The 18,805-nt window shown below is 42.4% G+C and overlaps 1 protein-coding gene across 2 annotated transcripts in view; it reads left to right on the top strand.

Annotated features, from left to right (window-relative positions):
- Nucleotides 1-4,232: 4,232 nt before the first annotated feature.
- Nucleotides 4,233-18,805, top strand: part of Odad2 (outer dynein arm docking complex subunit 2) — a 156,602-nt gene continuing 142,029 nt past the window's right edge. Inside the window, exons 1-6 of one of the 2 annotated variants that reach the window (XM_036188139.1) lie at nucleotides 4,233-4,258; nucleotides 4,721-4,842; nucleotides 7,169-7,430; nucleotides 14,922-15,079; nucleotides 17,301-17,481; nucleotides 18,669-18,775. In XM_036188139.1, coding sequence (XP_036044032.1) covers nucleotides 4,785-4,842; nucleotides 7,169-7,430; nucleotides 14,922-15,079; nucleotides 17,301-17,481; nucleotides 18,669-18,775 — 766 coding nt within the window. In that variant the 5' untranslated portion in view covers nucleotides 4,233-4,258; nucleotides 4,721-4,784. Of the gene's footprint in view, nucleotides 4,259-4,720; nucleotides 4,843-7,168; nucleotides 7,431-14,921; nucleotides 15,080-17,300; nucleotides 17,482-18,668; nucleotides 18,776-18,805 lie in introns of those variants that run through there. The other variant, XM_036188140.1, reaches the window with a different exon arrangement.

Genomic DNA, 18,805 nt, shown 5'->3' with positions numbered 1-18,805 from the left:
AGGGTCAGAATGGAGAAGGTTGTTCGGGGAACAGAATAAACCCAGGGGGGAAGGGAAACCAAGGAGGGGCCAAGAAAGAAGTCCACCAGAGACTGGAGCAGTGGGCCGAGTCATGTACCATAATGCTGGTTTTCTGGGGTCCTGGGGATTGAACTTAGGGCTTATTGCGTGCTAGAAAAGTGCTCTCCCAACTGAGCTACATCCCCAGGCCCTCCTCCCCCAACAAAATGGTTTCTAACATCACAAATCATATCATACACACCACTCTGTGCCTAAAATCTTCCTGTGTAGGTAGCCGTGGTAGCACACACCTACAATGCTTGCATTGGGGAGGCAGAGGTGAGGGAGCCATGAGTTTGAGGCCAGACTGGGCTACATAGGGAAATCCTGTCTTAAAGCCAAAACCATAGGCAAACCACAACAACAAAAAGACCTTTCTATAAACTACAACCACCTCTTCTGCCTGCTTCTCCCTGAGTAAGACTCTGACCTTACCATGACATAAAGGGCCTACTGTATGCATCCTGTACCTCTGCTGGGCTTGTAGATGGTTATGTGCTGAAGGACACCCACCTTCTTGTCTTCATTCACCTTCATTCAGTCATGATACTAGCCTTTTTCTGCTCTGGAATCCCGAGTAGAGATCACTGAACTCTTGTTGTGCATGTTTGAGCCAGGAAGGTCGAACACTAATGTCTGAGCTCCAGCTAACCAGCATCAACTGCACCAGCTTTAGTGGCTCTGGTTTCTCCTCAGTCATAATTGGTTTGTCGGGCCCAGCTGACCAGACACCACAGATTCTTCACACGAATGGCCAATGGAGTGGTGCCCAGCACAAATGAGTATTAAAAAGAATTTATTGAGTGCCTAGAAGGCTTAACTGTAAGGAGAAGGGGCAACTTCACTTCCAAACCATGGAGTTAGGTGTTATGTGTATACCAACAAGGAATAACACAGGTCACAGTGAGGCAGATGAGGCGGGACTCCTTTGATGCTTTGTATGCTGCATAGTTTTGTGTTAACTTGACACAAGCTAACTACATCTGAGACAAGGGACCCTCAATTTAAAAAATGCCTCCATAAAATGAGGATATAGGTAAGCCTGTAGGGCATTTTCTTAACTAGTGATTGATGGGAAAGGGCCCAGCCCTTTTGTTGTGTATGGGGCCATCCCTGGGCTAGTGGTCCTGGGTTTTATAAGAAAGCAGGCTGAGCAAGCCAGTAAGCAGCAGTCCTCCATGACCTCTATATCAGCTCTTCCCTCCAGATTCCTGCCCTGCTTGAGCTTGAGTTCCTGTCCTGACTTCCTTTTGATGATGAACTGTGACATGGAAGCAAAAGCTGAATAAACCTTTTCCTCCTCAAGTTTGGTCATCATGTTTCCTCACAGCAATAGCAACTCTAACTAAGACACCCTGTAAGGGAATGTAGGACCTGGGGATCTGATCTCTAGGATGTCTTAAGATTTCCCACAATTTTCTCTCATCAGAATTTCTACTCACACCCCTGAAGACTTCTACTTTGAAATGACCCTCTTCATGAGACCTAACCATGGTCTAAGTGACTGTACTTTCCTTCAGCCACATCCATGGTGGTCCTTGTCTGGTTAAGATACTGAACACAAACCAGTTCTGTTTGGTGCCTGGTGTGCTCTGTAAATGGCCACATTGCCAGCCATTCCCACATAAATGAATCCTTGGAATCCAACAAGCTAAAAATTTGCACTACATTACACTTGCTCAGGACTAAAACTTCGAGCTTAAAGTCTTAAGTCTTTGAACCTCTTTGCAAAAATTCTTTGTAAAAGCAATCACATTAAAATAAATTCAGTGGAGAAAACTCTAATCCAATAAGACCGATGTCCTTTAGAAATGGGAACATTTACACACAGAGGAGGGCACACGAAGACAGTGCCATATGAATGTAAAGATGACCCTCCATCTACCAGCCAAGGAGAAAGTCCTGGCACAGACATTTCCTTCCTTTATAGCCCCAGGGCAACTACCCTGCTTTGATTTAAACCTCCAGGTTCCAGAACCACAGAACAATACATCTAAGTTATTTATAATATCAGGTCTGTGGTGCCCTGAACTAACAGTTCTATAGACCCTATAAAAGAACCCAACATCTACTTTGTCCCAGAGGGGGTGGCTTGCCCCAGCCAGGGTGAATGGGTTCAAGGAAACATAGCTAGCAGACACCAAGTCTTTCCCTGAGTACTCTAGAAGATTTTCTCTCACATTCCATGGGGCAGAACTGGGTTGTGTGCCCACAGCCTATATGAAAGCAGTACAGGAAGGCCTTTGTATGGCCTGCTCCTGAGTGGGCTGTTGAGGGCAAAGTCTCTTTTCTAGGAATACAGCTACTTAGAATCCCTCAACAGGGTCCACCAGCTTTCTCCAAGAAAACAAAGCCTTGCCTTTCTATTGCTTTGTCCAGCAGAGACAGGGAACAGGCCAGCATCCGTTAGGTGATTTGACAATTTTGTTCTTTCCGCGTGTCCCTCACCCACTTAGATCTTAGGGACACTCACCTGAAGGAAACAGCATTTTCTGTAGTTTCTTTACAGTACTGGGAGATAGGTGAAAAGACATAGTCAAGCTACGGGAATCCTTTCCTGAAATGAAGGGACTCCAGGACTCTAGATTTTTCTGCCCGTGAAGGTTCTACTGAGTATAAAATATTCCATCTTCACCAACATTGATGCTTTCAAAATGGAAATAAAAGAACTCAAAAATTCCTACCTCCCAGTCCCAGGGGTCTGTAACTGAGCTCGGAGAGTGTAGTCCTGGCATGCGATTCCTTATTAGCACTCCACCTTTGCCCCTTTGATGTTTAGGAATCAGTCCAGGAACTGCTCAACCATCTCGTACCTTAATTCATCTGCTGCACCTACATACGTTGTCCCTAAAAGAAGTATACTGCTCATTCTCTGTCTGCTACCAGTATTCTTTTTTTTCAGCTCTCTAAGCCCCCAGGAGTACCATGCTGGTAGATGATTACAAGTGGGGTCAAGGTCATCTTAATGGGGTAATGCTCTTGCAGAGGGCCGGAGTCTAGTTTCCAGCACTCATAACCGCCTGTAACTCCAGCTCAGGAAGAGCCTCTCCTCTTCCGGCACCTGCACTCACATGCACATGCTTACTCACCCCCCACTACATAAAATTAAAAATACAATAAATCTTAGGAAACGTATGTTAACGAACAAAGGCAAAACTTCCTTTTACAGACTGAAGAGAAGTTTCATTTCCTAGCAGTTTTCTGCAGGAGGCTGTTGTTGAGTATGTTCAGCCTTCTGAGTCCGAGTTCTACCATAGTTACTTTAAGAATAAAGGAGCCGCAAGCCTCAAATACCCTAAAAGACTCCTGGTGCTACTTCTAAGAAGAGTTTTAATAGATTCGATATTTAGTATACGCTTGTGTGGAAGCCTGTGAAACATCACAGAGTATTCTAACACCTCTTTTCTGAGAGCTTTCTGTTCCATTTTCAGAGCCCCTCTGAGACCTTGGACTGAGCTGGGATGAGCCCTGGGGTTCTGCAGGCGGCAGGAGGAACCCTAGTGTTTACTCCGTGCAAGGCTAGGGAGCTTTGGGGTTCCGAGCAGCTGCGCAGCGGGAGCCCGGGGCAGGGCTTGCGGCTTCCTCCAAAGTAGCGCGAGGGGAGAGTGTTTACGTGCGTCCTAGCAACGGCACGCTCGAGGGCGCCGGGGTGCCAGGCGACACTGCAGGTGAGTGGCTGCGGTGGCGTGCTCCACCATAGATAGGACGTGCAGCCTGGGTTTCCTTCGGATATCTCCGTCTTTGGCTCTCCTCTTCTCTCGTCTCTCCCCCATCTTTCTGCGTCCCTCCTGGTCCCCCTGTGGTCCCTCTCCAACCCTCTCAGGTCTTTCTCTCACCCTTTCCCTAGCCCCTCCAATCCCTCTGCGGTCTCCTCTCTACCTCTTTTCCACCCTCTCGGTTCCTCTCTCCCTTCAACCACTTTCCTCCTGCCCGTGAGCTAGCTTTCTACTCAAGCGCCAGCCACTGCGGGCACTCTTTTCTTTTCCTTTCCCAGCAGTCTCCAGTTATGGCCCTCCTCCGCCCTCTGCTTGGCCTCCTGCTCTGACCTTGACCTTCACCGCCCACCTCTTTCCATCCCACCACATCAGTACATGGAGCGATCCAGCCTTAGGGGCTTGGGTTTGAAATGTGCCTGCTCAGTGCCACTGTCCTTGTTGTCTTCACACCACAGGGTCGAGTTAAATCGCACCTTGTTTATGTCAGTTCTGAAACTTGCTTTTGCTAGGGGTTGCCAAATAGTCTTTTCATGCATGGAGTGGCCCCGCATGTCTTGGCTCTCCATAGATGATACACACTTGGAGATTTACATAGTCTCCCAAAGAACTGGATTTGTTACACAGATTATTTCTAAAATTGTTGCATTTTGTAAATGATAGAGGGAGCTTGGAGGGTAACATAAAAGAAAACTTCTATTAAATGAGTTGAGAAAACTAGTGATTAGCCATTACAACTTTGCAAACACACACGTATACTTTATTCCCGTCTAACTCTGAACGTTTGTTTCTTGGAAACATTAATTCAAAGATACGTGTTATGTATTTGCTCTAGCCATTAAGGTTAGAACTAATGGTTTGGTGATAATGGGGCTGGGAGACACTGTCTTGATCAAATGTAATAGCTGTTTGTTTAAATACCACCCGTTTTCTTTTTTCTTTCCTAGAAGTATTACTGCTCTTGCTTTCGGGATTGCCCTAGAGTCGAAGGCATTCTTAGAGCTCCAGCTAATGCGCTGTAGAGGCTGTTGGTTGTTGACTGAGAAAAGGAATCTGCATAGATTTAAATGTGAGTTGAATTTACATTTCTATACAAATTTATCATGAGCAAAAGAACTTTCTGCTGCTTGTCTTAGTACTTTTTATCCAAGAAGTCACCACGGTGTTGCCTGACGTCTGCAGTCGTGTGTAATCTATAACACCCAGTTTTCTTTAGAAAGAGGGAAGGAAAGGAATTCGACACACACTGCGTGTACTCGTTCTGAGGCAAAGATTATACTTATAATCAAAAATAGGCGGACCAGCCACTGAAACTTTTCTGGATGAGATGAAGCGTTTGCACTTTTCCATTGTTTATACTTATTCTCAGAACACTAAGAAACTAAAGTGTCAGGCACACATGCTTATGCATTTGACTCCAAAGCACTTTCCATCAATTAGCAATAGAAAAAAGAAACCACAGAAAGATCTGTACATCATATTTTGTTTCACCAATACTTAACTATCTCTGTCTCTGTCTCTGTCTCTGTCTGTGTGTGTGTGTGTGTGAGAGAGAGAGAGAGAGACAGAGAGACAGAGAGAGACAGAGAGACAGAGACAGAGACAGAGACAGAGAGTCAGAATAGACAGAGACTCACAGGGAAGTGGCTTTCTACAACACCCGGACATAATAATAAATATCATATAATGACACTTTATATTTTGAAACCAAGAATACAGATAATAATCTTACATAGGTAATATAATTGTAAACAATGATAATGCTCTGTGAAGGAAAAGGGTTGTAAATCTGCAGGCATTATTATACTAGAATATCTTAGGGAGTTATCCATCCTGAGATGGATAACTGAATGTGATATGTCTCCAAACTTAGGCTGACACCAGTGTGTCAGAATGTCACTTAAATTCCATGGATGACATTGTCATGATAGAATGATTTCACAAGTTGCTTGACTAAAGCTCCATGTAGAGCAAAGTACGCAAATTTTTGTTTCATTTTATATGAGATTTCCAATCCTGAGGTACGCAGTGTGCGTTCAAATGGTGAAAACTGTTTTGTGACTTTCCTAAAGGGGAGGGAAGTTTTAGGTAGGCTGCTTCTCTGAAGTTTTCCAAACGCCAGACGCCTGCAGGCTTCAGCAGAGTTCTTCCTGCTGGGCACTCTTACAAATAAGAAGAATATTTGTATCCTTGGCACTCACCACTAAATGCCAACAATGTCTCTTCTTGTCATTTGGTAACTATGAATAGACATGGCTACAGTGTTGTTGTCCTGTCCCCCAGCAGGAAATGGTCCCCTGGAGAGAGCAGCTGAACTGTTGTTATTGGATTTCAAATTTTAATATGATACAGAAAGTAAAATCTCCACTATTGTGTCAAACCTTGTGTTTCAAAGCCTTTGTTAAAACTACAGAAAAGAAAAGCTCCATTTATTTTGTATTTCATTTTATGACCATCCAATATTCTGGTGGAATGGTTTTAACAGTCAATGACATTACAAAATATAGATGATCTACAAACAATACTATCATTGTTAATAGGTTGTTTCTTTGTTCTTATTTAATGTTTCAGATAAAATCATCTTTTTAAAGATCTCCTTTTACATACTAATTTCTGTTTAGCCAAATTGAAATACATTTTATTTGGATTTGTTTTCAATTTTATTGTTACACTGTTTTGATAACCAGTTTAGATAAATAGACTAAAAGTCTCTCCCCTGTTCCTACATCTGTCACATTTACTCTTAAGAAAACAATGTTTCTATTTTGCACATGATCTACAAGCAGGGTATATGGGACTTCTCAGATGCCCTGAATAAGCACAATATACTGTACTAACCTTCATCAAAAATGAAAATATTTAATTCACAACAATTCACAGTCACACTTTGATCCTACTTTTTATTAACCCCAGAGGCACGTGAGGAACTTAAAACACTTGGAAGAGGGTTTTTCTGCCTTCACTGAAAGTCAGAACAACACATTTAGTTTAATTGCCTAATTCTAAATGATGTATGGCTCAGATCAAATATGCATTTCTCACTCAAAGCCCCAGCCTCCGTCAGAGATGGGAAGCAACGCTCACAGCCAACCTCCTCTGATTCTGTTTTTCCGTTCTTGAAGTTCTCTTTTGGAGCTTTCTGTCCAGCTGTTCTTTTTCTTAGACTCTTGGAAATTAGAAAGACGTTATTAATTTTAGGATAGGCCGATACTGGAAACTCCTTCAATACGAGTTAGTTTTATGTAGTGATGCTTAGCTATTTTATTGTATTGAAGATTGGTTGGACTGTTAAAAATATAGACTGTAGGTTGGATAGTACTAGTGTAAAATCTTGAAGACGAAGAAATGTTCAAATGAGAATGTGGAAGTCTCTAACTCCTTCTGTTTTGCTGTAGTGTGTGTTCTGAGCTCAGCTCAGAGTCTTAACAGAGCCATGGGTGTGGCGTTGACTAGATCTGCACAGTGGACTGCTGCGGGGTACGGGACTGGAACCCTGGAGATCACCCCACTGAATGAGTCGCTATTGAATGAAATTACTAAGTTTGTGGAGTCTTTTATTTACAAATATCCCAAAGAGGCGAAATTCGTTTTTGTAGAACCACTTGAGTGGAAAACAGGTTTGGAGCCCTCAGCTTTTGAATCAGGTTATATTGTCAGGTAAGCTATGTAACTGCTTCTAGAATTTAATAACAACTCTACATAGATTTTCACTGACTGGTTGAGGAGTCTGGCCTAATTAGTAACCCCCTAAACTAAGGATTGCAAAGTGGAGAGACTTAGGAAACTTAAGGATCGCTCAGGTGGCCAATATGGGATTTATCTAATTTTTCATGTAAATGTCATTCCTTATTGACAGAGGTGCATTTTCCATCCTCCTTTCCTGCTTGCCTTTCCACTCATCTATATGACCTTCTGGATATTAGTAGTTCCTGGTTTGTGAGGTCTGATATCACCAAATCCCTTAAGTATTTAGCCATCTCATTCCCTAGAAGGACAAGAGGAGGATGGAGAACTTTGCTTGGTATAAGAGAAAATAGCCCTATGCTTTGTGCATGTTAGATATGCACGTTACTGCTGGTCTCCATCCCTGATTCTTAAGGGAGAAACTTCTTAGCAAAGAGTCTTTCAAATATGAGATTTTGAAGATTCTACCACCAGTTCAAAGAGTGAGGTATCAGTTCATCTCTTTTCAATATGTGTGTGAACATGTGTGTGTGTGTATGCACACGTATGTGTATAGATATATAATATCCATGATTAGATATATGTATATGTATGACTGTATGCTGTATTTGAGTATTAAGCAAGCACAATTTACTTGAAGACTCACCCTCAATTAGTTATGCAGCTCAGTCATTCTCTTTCCTGTTACCTGGTCCTTTTTGAGGTTTCATTTTCTCTCTTAAAGACTGAACTCATGAAAAGCAATTTCCTAGCTCGCCAAAGCTGCCTGCATATAGCTTTCCTCTTTCCCTTGGGATTGTTTGGACAATAAAGTCAAGATTTCATTTTCACAATTGCAAACCCATTCCTGAACTGCACTGAAGACCTCTTTAGTACCATGTCTCCCTTTTCTGAATTTTTGAATTTTTAATGATGTGGTGCATATTTATTTGCCAAGGATCATAATCTGCCCTAGTGCTGGTCATTTGTAGATGACTGCCTAATTCTTGGTTGCTCCCACTTAAGTTCAGTATTTTTTTTTTAAGTTTGAAAGATGGACTCAGCTGCAAAACCAATTAGAAACATAGTAACTACTTTGTACAAAGATGGTTTCACAGCAGATGACAGAAAAACTGTCATCATTCCTGGCCTCGGCGCTACTTCTGTGTGCCAAGTCCAAATATGACCACATCTGTCTCCTTAGTTGGTGGGGATGCAACACACTCCTCAAATGTGTCACTGTTTTTCTTTCTTTTGAACAAATTCTTTTGACTTAGTTTCCACATGGAGTCTCTGCCTGCAGTCTTCCTGCATGCTGCCCCCCCCCCCCCAAGCTAGATGCTTGGGCATTTTGATACCACGTGTATCTTGAACAGCGGTCCCTTGACTACTTCACTTCTGTCAATTTTTTTTATGAAACTTGTTCCTTTTGCTGCCCATCATTTTTGTTTCTGACCTTTACTGAAGATGCCTTGGATGCTAGATGAGAGAGGCTCAGTAGCATCACTTACTGAGAACTAAACCATGCTGTGTGGCTTGATGAAAACCAGATGGGTACTGACTGCCTTAAAGAAGGCAAAATTCACAGATAAGATTTTGTTAATAATGGAAAAATGCCAAATGCTTCATGCTTCTCTCTCTCTCTCTCTCTCTCTCTCTCTCTCTCTCTCTCTCTTTCTCTTGTTTTACACACCAAATTAAGGAATGTTCCCTTTTCTGTGACTGTGACAAAATGCCTGAGACACTCAACTTGAAAGGAGGAAAACATTGGTTTTGGCACATGATCTTTGATACTTCTTTCTGCCCCACTTGTTTGGAACTGTGATGAGGTAGCGGAAGTACGTGGTGGAAGAGTGCCTCATGGTATCTGGAAAGAAAGAAAGAGTTGAAAGGCACAAAGTCCCAATGTCCTTTTCAAGGTCATACCTCTGGCATCTTAGTTTTCTTTCCTGTCACTGTGATAAAATACCTCAACAAAAGCAACCTAAGAGAAAAGGGGTTTATCTGGTCACAGTTGTAGGTTATAGCCATTACAGAAGGGTAGTCAGACTGATAGGAGGGAACTAATCACGTGACATCCGAGGCCAGCATGCAGAGAGAGAGGTAAATAGACTCATGCAGCTGTACATGTGAAGGTGTACAGTGAAGATAGCCTGAGCCTATCAGACAAGCTATATGTGCTGTAAATAGCAGAGATGGATAGGTAGGAATAACCAAGCCCTTTGGAGCCCAGAAGATCATGAGTAAGTCCCAGATATCTGATTGATTGTATTCTGCCCTGGTTCTTTCTTCTTGGATTAAGAAAATATATAACTTATTTTGGGGTTTTGGGAACTCAGTTATGAGATTTTGGATTTTAAAAGAGACTTTAGACATTTAAATTTTTGAAAAATTTAAAGACCATTAGACTTTTAAAGTTGGACTATGTTTTATAGTGGGATATTAACATGAGGTCTTGGGGATAAGGAAAGGTTATGGTTTAAAGTGATGTGTTTGGGTATGAACATTACCAAGGGCTGTAATACCATAGTTTCTGACAACTTGACACAAACTTAGACATATTCCAGTAGAGGGAGTCTCATACGAAGCATTGCCTATATTAGACTGGCCTGTGGGCAGGTATGTGAGGGCATTTTTTTAAAAAATTGTTAACTGATGTAAGAGGGCCCAGCCCACTATTGGCTCTGCCGATCTGGACAGGTGAGCTTGAGTTGTATAAGAAAGATAGCTGAGAAAGCCAGGGGGCCCAAGTCAGTAAGCAGCATCCCTCTGAAGTGTCTGCTTCAGTTCTGGCCTCTAGGTTCCTGCCTTGAGCTCCTGCCCCATTATCCCTTCATGATAGACCATTACCTGTAATAAGAATAAACCTTTTCCTCCCAGGGCTGGTTTTAGCCAGTGTTTTATCACAACAACTGAAAGAAGACTAAGGCAGTTCCCTTCCTCTATTTATACAGGATTCCAGGCAGGAATAATCCAGAGATCCATCTTCCAAGTGATTCTAGATTCTGTCAGAGTGACAGTTAACACTGGGCATCACATCTGGTGAGCTGTTTTGTTCCGTTGGCCGTAACTCCTAAAGGTCCTTCCAGTACTATCCCAGGTTGATGACCTAGCATTAGCATACAGAGGACATTTAATGTCACACTCATAACATATAGTAATATGACAACTGATATAACCCAGAGATGCCCTAAATGACCAGAAGTGCCTGTCATTAAAATGAGTCCAAACTACTTCATCCTTCATTCTTGGTTCATTCATTCATGCCCTCTTCTGGCTGAGCGGCTGGCCTTCACTACATCTCCTATGTTCCTCTAATGTGAGGGAGCTGTTCTTCTTTCAAACAGAACTAAGCTCTGTGTGTCCATGTCATCCAAGACCCAGGTTGTCAGGAAAGACTTGAGCACTGTGTCTTTTGTTTCTACTTACAGAAATATCCTTGGATGCTTGAGCATAAAAGCAGGGACTTCTCCTGTAAGAATCCTTATCTTATACCCCTTGTTTTCTAAGTTAGTTTTCTCTGCTCCACGTCGGCCGTGTGGCTAAGCTGTGTCCTGTGTGGGTCCGTGTGCAGCTCTTGATGGGACTATACTTATCCTTTAAGCTGTGCTGGCCCACATGTGTTCTCTGTGGTAGCCTGAGTTTGATCAGCCTTCTGGTGAGTGAGCAACTGATACTCGAATCCAATCCTTTAGACATGTAGAAAAAAGCCTTCTCCTTCATCCGCCCTTCTGTTGTCATTGGTACAGGTTCCTTTTGTTTTTTTTTTTCTTCCTTCCTTCCTTCCTTCCTTCCTTCCTTCCTTCCTTCCTTCCCTCCCTCCCTCCCTCCCTCCCTCCCTCCTTCCCTCCCTCCCTTCCTCCCTCTCTCTCTCTTTCTCTTTCTGTCTTTTCTCTCTCTCTCTTTCTCTCCCTTCCTTCCTTCCTTCCTTCCTTCCTTCCTTCCTTCCTTCCTTTCTTTCTTTCTTTCTTTCTTTCTTTCTTTCTTTCTTTCTTTCTCTCTTTCTGACAGAGTTTCTTTGTTTAGACCAGGCTGACTTTGAACTCACAGAGATCCCTTGGGCTCTGTCTCCCGAGTTTTGGGGTTAAAGTCATGCACCACCACCACCTAGCATGATGCAGGTTCTTATGGAATAGATGAGCACAACGTATTCCCCCTTTACCATGCCCCACATGTTAATCCTGCAGGTCTGTTTGTTAGTAGTTCTCTAATGTAGTTTATTTTGGGAGAAATCACTTTCATTTTCAAGTAAACTATTGGTATCTTTCTATTAACATTTGGCACTTTTAATTGTTATTGGTTAAATTTATCCTTGAATGTTTTCATACATGTATACAAGACATACTGACTCCCCTTACCCCATATCTCCCTTCCAGCCCTGAGTCCCCTCCCTTCTCACAGTTCTCATGTCTGTCTGCCTTGTTTTGTGACCCGCTGAACTTGACAGTTGCCTGTGACCATGGGTCTAGCCATTGGGGCCTGGCAGGCTCAGCGCCATGTCCAAGCCCTGCCTTTGCCTTAGTTTTCTCATCAATTACCAATAGGGCTGGACTCCACAGTCTGCAGGCTTACTTCCAACCTACAGAACTGTAACTTTGTGGGTGGCAATTGTACTGTCGTGAAATGTCTGTTTCAGTGGTCACAGCATCCAGGTGACTTTGTTTTGTTTGCAGTTTTGGTGACTGGAACCCAGGGCTCTGCACATGCTAGGCAAGTGCTGTGCATTGAGCTGCACTCCCCGACTCCTGCTTAATGTTTGCTACTGAACATGTTGCTTTTGTTTTCTTTTTTCAATCCCTTTAATACAAATCCTTTCTGATCCTCCTTTTCGGAGATATTGTTTAGCTGTACATTTATAAGTAATTACTGTGTTTGTTAATGCTGAGGATTTTAAAAATATATTTTAATTATTATATATATTAAAATGTAATATATTTTATATATATCTTCCCACATTGCTGGTTTGATGTATCAGTGGAGTATTTTAAAAGGTCTTCTCCAGGTCCAGTTTGAAAGCCTCTCTAGATAGACAAGTGGGCTTCATTGTCAGCAGCTTCTTTTGTTCAATATTTGCAAAGTTTATCTGTTATTACACGTGTATATGATGTGTGTGTGTGTGGGGTGTTATGTGTGCTATGGCATGCATGTTGATATCAGAGGACAACTTTTAGAATTGGTTCTTCCCTTCCATCATGGAAGGTCTAGGGATTGATGAGGCATCAGATTTGCTCAGCAGGAGTTTTACCTGTTTAGCCCTCTCTCCAGCCAGCCCATTCTTCTTGAGTGGGATGCAGTGTTTTATTGTTCAGATGTTAGAAATGATGGAACCAGAGTTTCCTTTGTACGTCCTGTGACGCGGTAGTTCTTGGGCCTCTGCTGAATTATAAACATCAGCTGGTGAGCAGTGAGACAATCCTCCCCACCCTCACACACTTTGCTGGTTCCCACTATGAGTTTCACTATCCCCAGTTCAGTGGTTTTATGTTTTTGGCTGTCAGTCAGCCTATAGCTCAGCCCTATCATCATCTATTTACCATTGAGTGACCATCAGTTTAAGTGAGTCACCTTTAGAAATGTCCTTCATCCTAAAGAGTATTCCAGGAGCTTGTTGTGTAGAAAACACAGTTTCCACACAGATGTCATGACCAAGTCGACATGTATTGTATGCATTCAGTTATCCCACAGACACTTCTTCAACATCTTCTAGATGCAGTATTATCTGAGGTACTGGGAATGGAACCAGTACCCATGGGTACCAGGTGGTACCACACTGACAGAGACCCTGTGGTAGCTTACTGTTGCTGCCACAAATGACCACAAAACCAACCACTTAATAAAACACGAAGTTTACTGTAGTTCTGGAAGGCAGTGTCTAAAATGAATTTGGTCTAAAATGAGACCAAATCAAAGTATGATAAGAGCACATCCATTCAGGAGACTTCAGGAGAATTTGTTCTTTCTTTTCACAGCTCCTGGAAGTTTCTTCCATTCCTCGGCTTGTGTCCACACATAGCTGTCATCCAACTTCCATCCTCTTATAATTTTTAGCTCTCTGCTCCTGTATAATCTGTTGGTCTCAGATAGTGCAGAGGTGGAGTTGTCTTCCTGGGTCAAAATCCTTAAATTAGTCCATCTTCTTAGCCATCAGTTTAATTCTTTTTTTTTTTTTTCCCCTAAGGGGAGTATTATTCTGTCTTCCACAGTCTCTGTCTCTGCTTATTCTTATTTTAATAGCATAGTACCATGGTTGATTGAGGTAAACGGCTCTCAAAGACTCCTGTGATAAAGTCTTGGTCATCAGGGAGGCAGAAGGACCTTTAAGAGAAGGGCCTACTGAGAGCCTCTTGGAGGCCTGTGTCTGAATGTGGATGTCAGGACTCAGCCCATCTTCCTTCCTGGGCTGTGTAGATACATGAGCCACTGTGGACTCCCACTCCTTGGGTGCTGCCTGGCTACAGTCCCAACGCAACAGAGCCAAATTATTGTGAACTAGAGTCTCAAAAACTGTGAGCTCAAACCAGCCTTTCCTGTTTTGAGCTGATAATCTCAGGCATTTGAGGACAGTACCGAAAACTAACACAGTACCAGAAGCAAATAGTCTGGAGCTATTGGATTTGCTCTTTATGGCCAATCAGGAATGTTCCACATCTACTTCCCCACATTTCAGCTTATCGGGTGTTCAGATGCAAACAACTCTCTTGGGGATATCAGCATGTAATGAAATAAGTAAGCAGTAGCTAATTGAAAAACTGGATGTTTAATTCATGCTGTAAGTGATAGAAATCTATATCAATGTCACTCTCATGGAACTCTTAAAATATTTAAATATCAACCAAAAAAATTAAAAATGGGTAAAACACAAGCCCAGGAGATTAGGAAAAGGTCATTTGGGGGTAAATGGGAGATGGCGGGGGTGGGGGGGGGGGGTGGGTGGGGGTGGGGGGGGTGGAATCGGGAGGAGAGGAAGGAGGGGTAACTGTGGTCGGTATGTAAAATAAGTGAAGAGAATGTTAACTAAATAAAATTAAAAAAAGAAAAGAAAGGCTGCTTACAGTGCTAAGAACAAAAGAAACTGAATTTTGGTGTTCAGAGTGGGGAGAGAGCCTGCAGAAGACTCTATAGTTTGCCTTTCTGAGGAAATTCCTAACCACTAATTACTGTGGCATAAAAATTTTTACAAATAAAGTAACGTTGGAAAACCCCAGTGTGTGTGTGCCTAGGTGGACCCAGTGAGCTTTTCAAAAGACCCTAGAAAAAGGCAGATCCTTCGAGAAACAAACCTGGAAACTGTGACTTAAGTGAGTTCAGAGTGAATTCTAGGCACTGTGGGGAGGATGGGGAGGTCTGGGTCTCACAGCATGAGGGTGCAGAGGACGAAACCGTTTCTAGTTCCTGGAGACTGGGGGGTGTCAGTCAAAATATCTTCTTAATGTCTTTTGGCGGGAAGGTGACTTCAGCTTTCATCTCCCCTCCCTCATTTTGTAGTGACACTACAGTCAAATCAGAAGACGTTGATAGAGATGGAGAGCCCCTGCTGCTTCTCTCTGTGCCTCAGATTAAAGTCAGGAGCTTTGGGCAACTGTCCCAGGTGTTAACAATTACCAAAGACAACAAGCTGCAGGAGGTACAAGCCTGTATTGAAGGTGATATGCACGCCCCACTTGGCATTTGAACTTGCAGACGCACAACCTTGGGCAAGGGGGAGGCCTTTATTATATTCACTTGAAAAAAAAAATCTGCCATGTAAAAGTTGTAGGTACCGCTTCATGATAATTGTCATTCTTTTCTTTTGGCTGAGCTGTCAATGCCCACATTCCGTTTTTGCATTAGATGCAAAGTCTGATGTGTCACCAGTAGGCTTCTAGGTTTCTCATTTCAGCCTATGGCTTCTGGAAGGCCCAGTGACCTGTAGTCTGTAAGGTCATGTTAGAAGACATGTTCCCGGGACCAGCCTGAGTCTACTTCCCCTTGGCACACAGAGTTGTGCATAGCAGTGTTTCCTCCAAGAGGGATTTGAACTCTTTCTTTGGAGGACACAGCCCTTCTTATCTTCCTTTCTCATTCCCCAACTGTGTTTCATTTGTGAAATCTCAGCCTTCTGTGAATAATTATATGCATTCAGCTCCATGGCAAAGTTTCTCTTTCAATGAAGAAGTACACTAACCTCATTATCATTCATTTACAAGTGTTTAATGTGAAACATTAAACAAAATTGGTGGTTTTTTTTCCATCAGGAGAAACACCCACTGATAGGTAATGATGTATCCTGTGTCTTATGTGGGCTTAGACTAGATGATCAGTAGATTCCAGGAATATGGTTAACTAAACTCTTCCCACTTCAAAAATGAAGATGTTTGGGCTGGAGAGATGGCTCAGTTGGTATGCACACTTATGCAAGCGTTTAAGACTTGAGTCAAGTTCCAAAACTGACATAAAGGCTAGGCAGAGTTGTGTGTAACTGTAACCCCAGCACTGTGGGGGCGGAGACAGGCAGAGGGTCTCTGGAGCTGACTGCCAGCCTAGATCCAGGTTCAGCGCAGACCTAGTATTCAACAAGGCAAAGAATGATAGAACAGGGTACTGACATCCTTCACTTACCTCTGCAAGCATGATTGTGTACAAGCAGCTTCATTTTCTCTCGTTCCAACTACTCATTATGTAGCCACTTACTCAACAAAGCTGCTGCTTTGAGTAGGGATGAAATCTCCAGTGCACAGCCAGATTCAAGACAGTAGTTAGCAGAGGAGACAATCCAGGGAACACTATATCCTTGCCTTAGCTAAATGATCCTCGTTCTTTAATGGATTTTGTTCTTCCCCAGGAGGTCTTCCTTCAGCCCGAAGTTTCATAGCACATGGCCATTTGGAAGTCAGGTCCTTCCTTGCAGTTCATTTTTTGTGTCTTTTTAAAAATCTTTGTTAGACAACAGCAACAAGGTAGGTAAGCTGAAGTGCTAGATAGTGGCCTGTTCCTTGGTCCTGTTTCTTGTCTCACATCAAACCAACCACATGAGGCAGTCTCCTGTGGCATAGATCACTTCCTGTTGGAGAGTTAATGTCATCATTTCAGTCCAGTCAGACTTTTAGAATTCATCTCATGGACATTGTCTTTCCACATCCCAATAAATCCAGAGTTTTATTTTCCTAGAATGTTCTGTTCTAAACAAAGCTTTTCTCACTTTTCCTTATTTTCAACTATATTGTTTTTGACATTTACAAACTCTATTTTCCGCATCTCTAGGATCCAGTTCTGTTTCTGTATCATCTTGGCCATGAGTTTTTACTTGTCCTTCACAGTCTTGGAACACATGCAAATGCTGGCTACATTGATTTTTTTCCCAATTGTTAGCAGCAGGAGGTCAAGGCTGCAAGGTGCACCAAAAGGCATTGAGAAGTTAGGCCGTTCAAGCATGTGGAAAAACTGTCACAGACCTGTAGAGAGAAGGAAGCCTGCTTGGGAACGAAAAGGCTTAGGTATGGGAAACAGTGGCAGGCAGCGCCACAGATGCAGAGAGCTTGAGTGATGGTTCTTGTAGGCAAAAGCATTTCTCTTCAAACCAACTCCGAGCATGTTAGTTGAATTTATCTATTGCTCACAGCATCCTATAGTCAGTGGAAGGAGGGAGAGTCTTGGCTTTGGTCTTACTAGAGAAATGATGTACACAGCTGGTACACTACAAGGAAGAGCAAGTGAAGAGGTTTAAGACAGCTCCTAGTACAACAGACTCCCAGAAGGAGGGAGGAACCTAATAGGCTCGGCCAGAGGCAGCTGAATGCAAGGAACCAATTGAGGATAATTAGGTGAGATTTCTTAGTCTTTGTTGCACTGGGTAATCTTTATTATTTATGTTGATTTTTTTTTCAGCTAACAGAGACCCTATAGTGAAAATCTTGGGCTCGGAGTATGGTGAAATGAAAGAGTCTACTACTTTAACTATTCTTGATACAATCACCAAAGACGAAATGTTTATTAAAAGGAAAATCGCCATCCTGCTAAAACAGCTGGATCTCCATCTGCTCAATCACTCTCTAAAGCACATCTCACTGTGAGTGCTAAGAGAAACAGCTTAAGATCAGTTACAAAAGTGCTTTCAGCATTTTAGAAAGTAATACAGGAAAAGTATAGAAGTTACTACTATTGAGTTAATATTTCAGTTTACAGAAACAAAACGTCCCTTCTATTGGATTTATTTGTGTAAGATCTGATGACAATTTTAGTTAATATGGTCAGTCTATTGGGGTTTTCTCTAGGTCAGAAGGCATTAAACACCTGGCTATTTTCAGAGACTCTTTAGATAATGGCACATATCATTAAGCGACAACACAAACAGCTTGCAAAGTTTGTATAGTACATCTAGTGCTCATATTTCTAGTGTTTTCCCTCTTCTTCTTTTGACTTTTTGAGATAGGATTTCTCTGTGTCACAGCCCTGGCTGTCCTGGAACTCACTGTGTATACCAAGCTATCCTTGAACTCACAAAGAGCCGCCTGCCTGCCTCTGCCTCCCAAGTGCTGGGATTAAAGGCATGTGCCACCACTTCCCGGCCATTTCTAGTATTTCCTAGGAGTGTGGTACTATTATTATGAAATGAACACTGGAGGGTATGCAAGATGGCTCAGCAGGTAAAGACAGCTGCTGCCAAGCCTGATGGCCTGAGTTCCATCCCATGGAGGAGGAAGAAAACTTATTCCCACAACATATCCTATGACCTCAACATATGAACTATTGGGTATACGTGTGCTTACACCCAGATACACACAATAAAGAAGTAACTTTTAAAAAGAAATGAATACTTAAGTGTATTTAGTGTTATTGTAGATATGATTTTCTTTTCTGTTTACTTTTTATTCTTCAAACTTTTAGATATGTACTTACTTATGTACGTTTAGGACATTCACTCTCATAGCTCCATTTTCTGAGAAACTCCTCCCTCTTCCACTGGCCCACTGGTCCCTTGTTTCTCTGGACATTTTGCCTTCTACTCTCACATCATACCTGTATGTATAATATATACACAAGATTTTCTTCATCTATATAAAAACTGGGTCAGTGTGAATTTCTTGAGGATTTTGCCAGTGATGATGCATGATTCCAATATGGCAATATGGTTAAAATGAACTTCAGCATTAATTACAAATAGGCAGCCCCCCCCCCATACATATTATGGAATGTATCTATCTGTTTTCTTTAGATTCAGTGTCAAAACGCTTGATTTTTGAACATTTGTTTCAGAGAGATCCATTTGAATCCCACGAGGTTTAAAAAAGATATTGAGCTGCTCAAACGTTTCTCCGGAAAAGGGGAGCTGACAGTTCTGGAGTCAATTGAATATACTTCAGGTTTGTGTCTTCTCGGGTTCGTCTGACATC

The sequence above is a fragment of the Onychomys torridus genome, chromosome 5, assembly GCF_903995425.1.
Source record: "Onychomys torridus chromosome 5, mOncTor1.1, whole genome shotgun sequence".
Lineage (NCBI taxonomy): Eukaryota > Metazoa > Chordata > Mammalia > Rodentia > Cricetidae > Onychomys > Onychomys torridus.
Note: the sequence above shows the minus strand (reverse complement) of the source record. Positions and strands in the feature narration are given on the sequence as shown.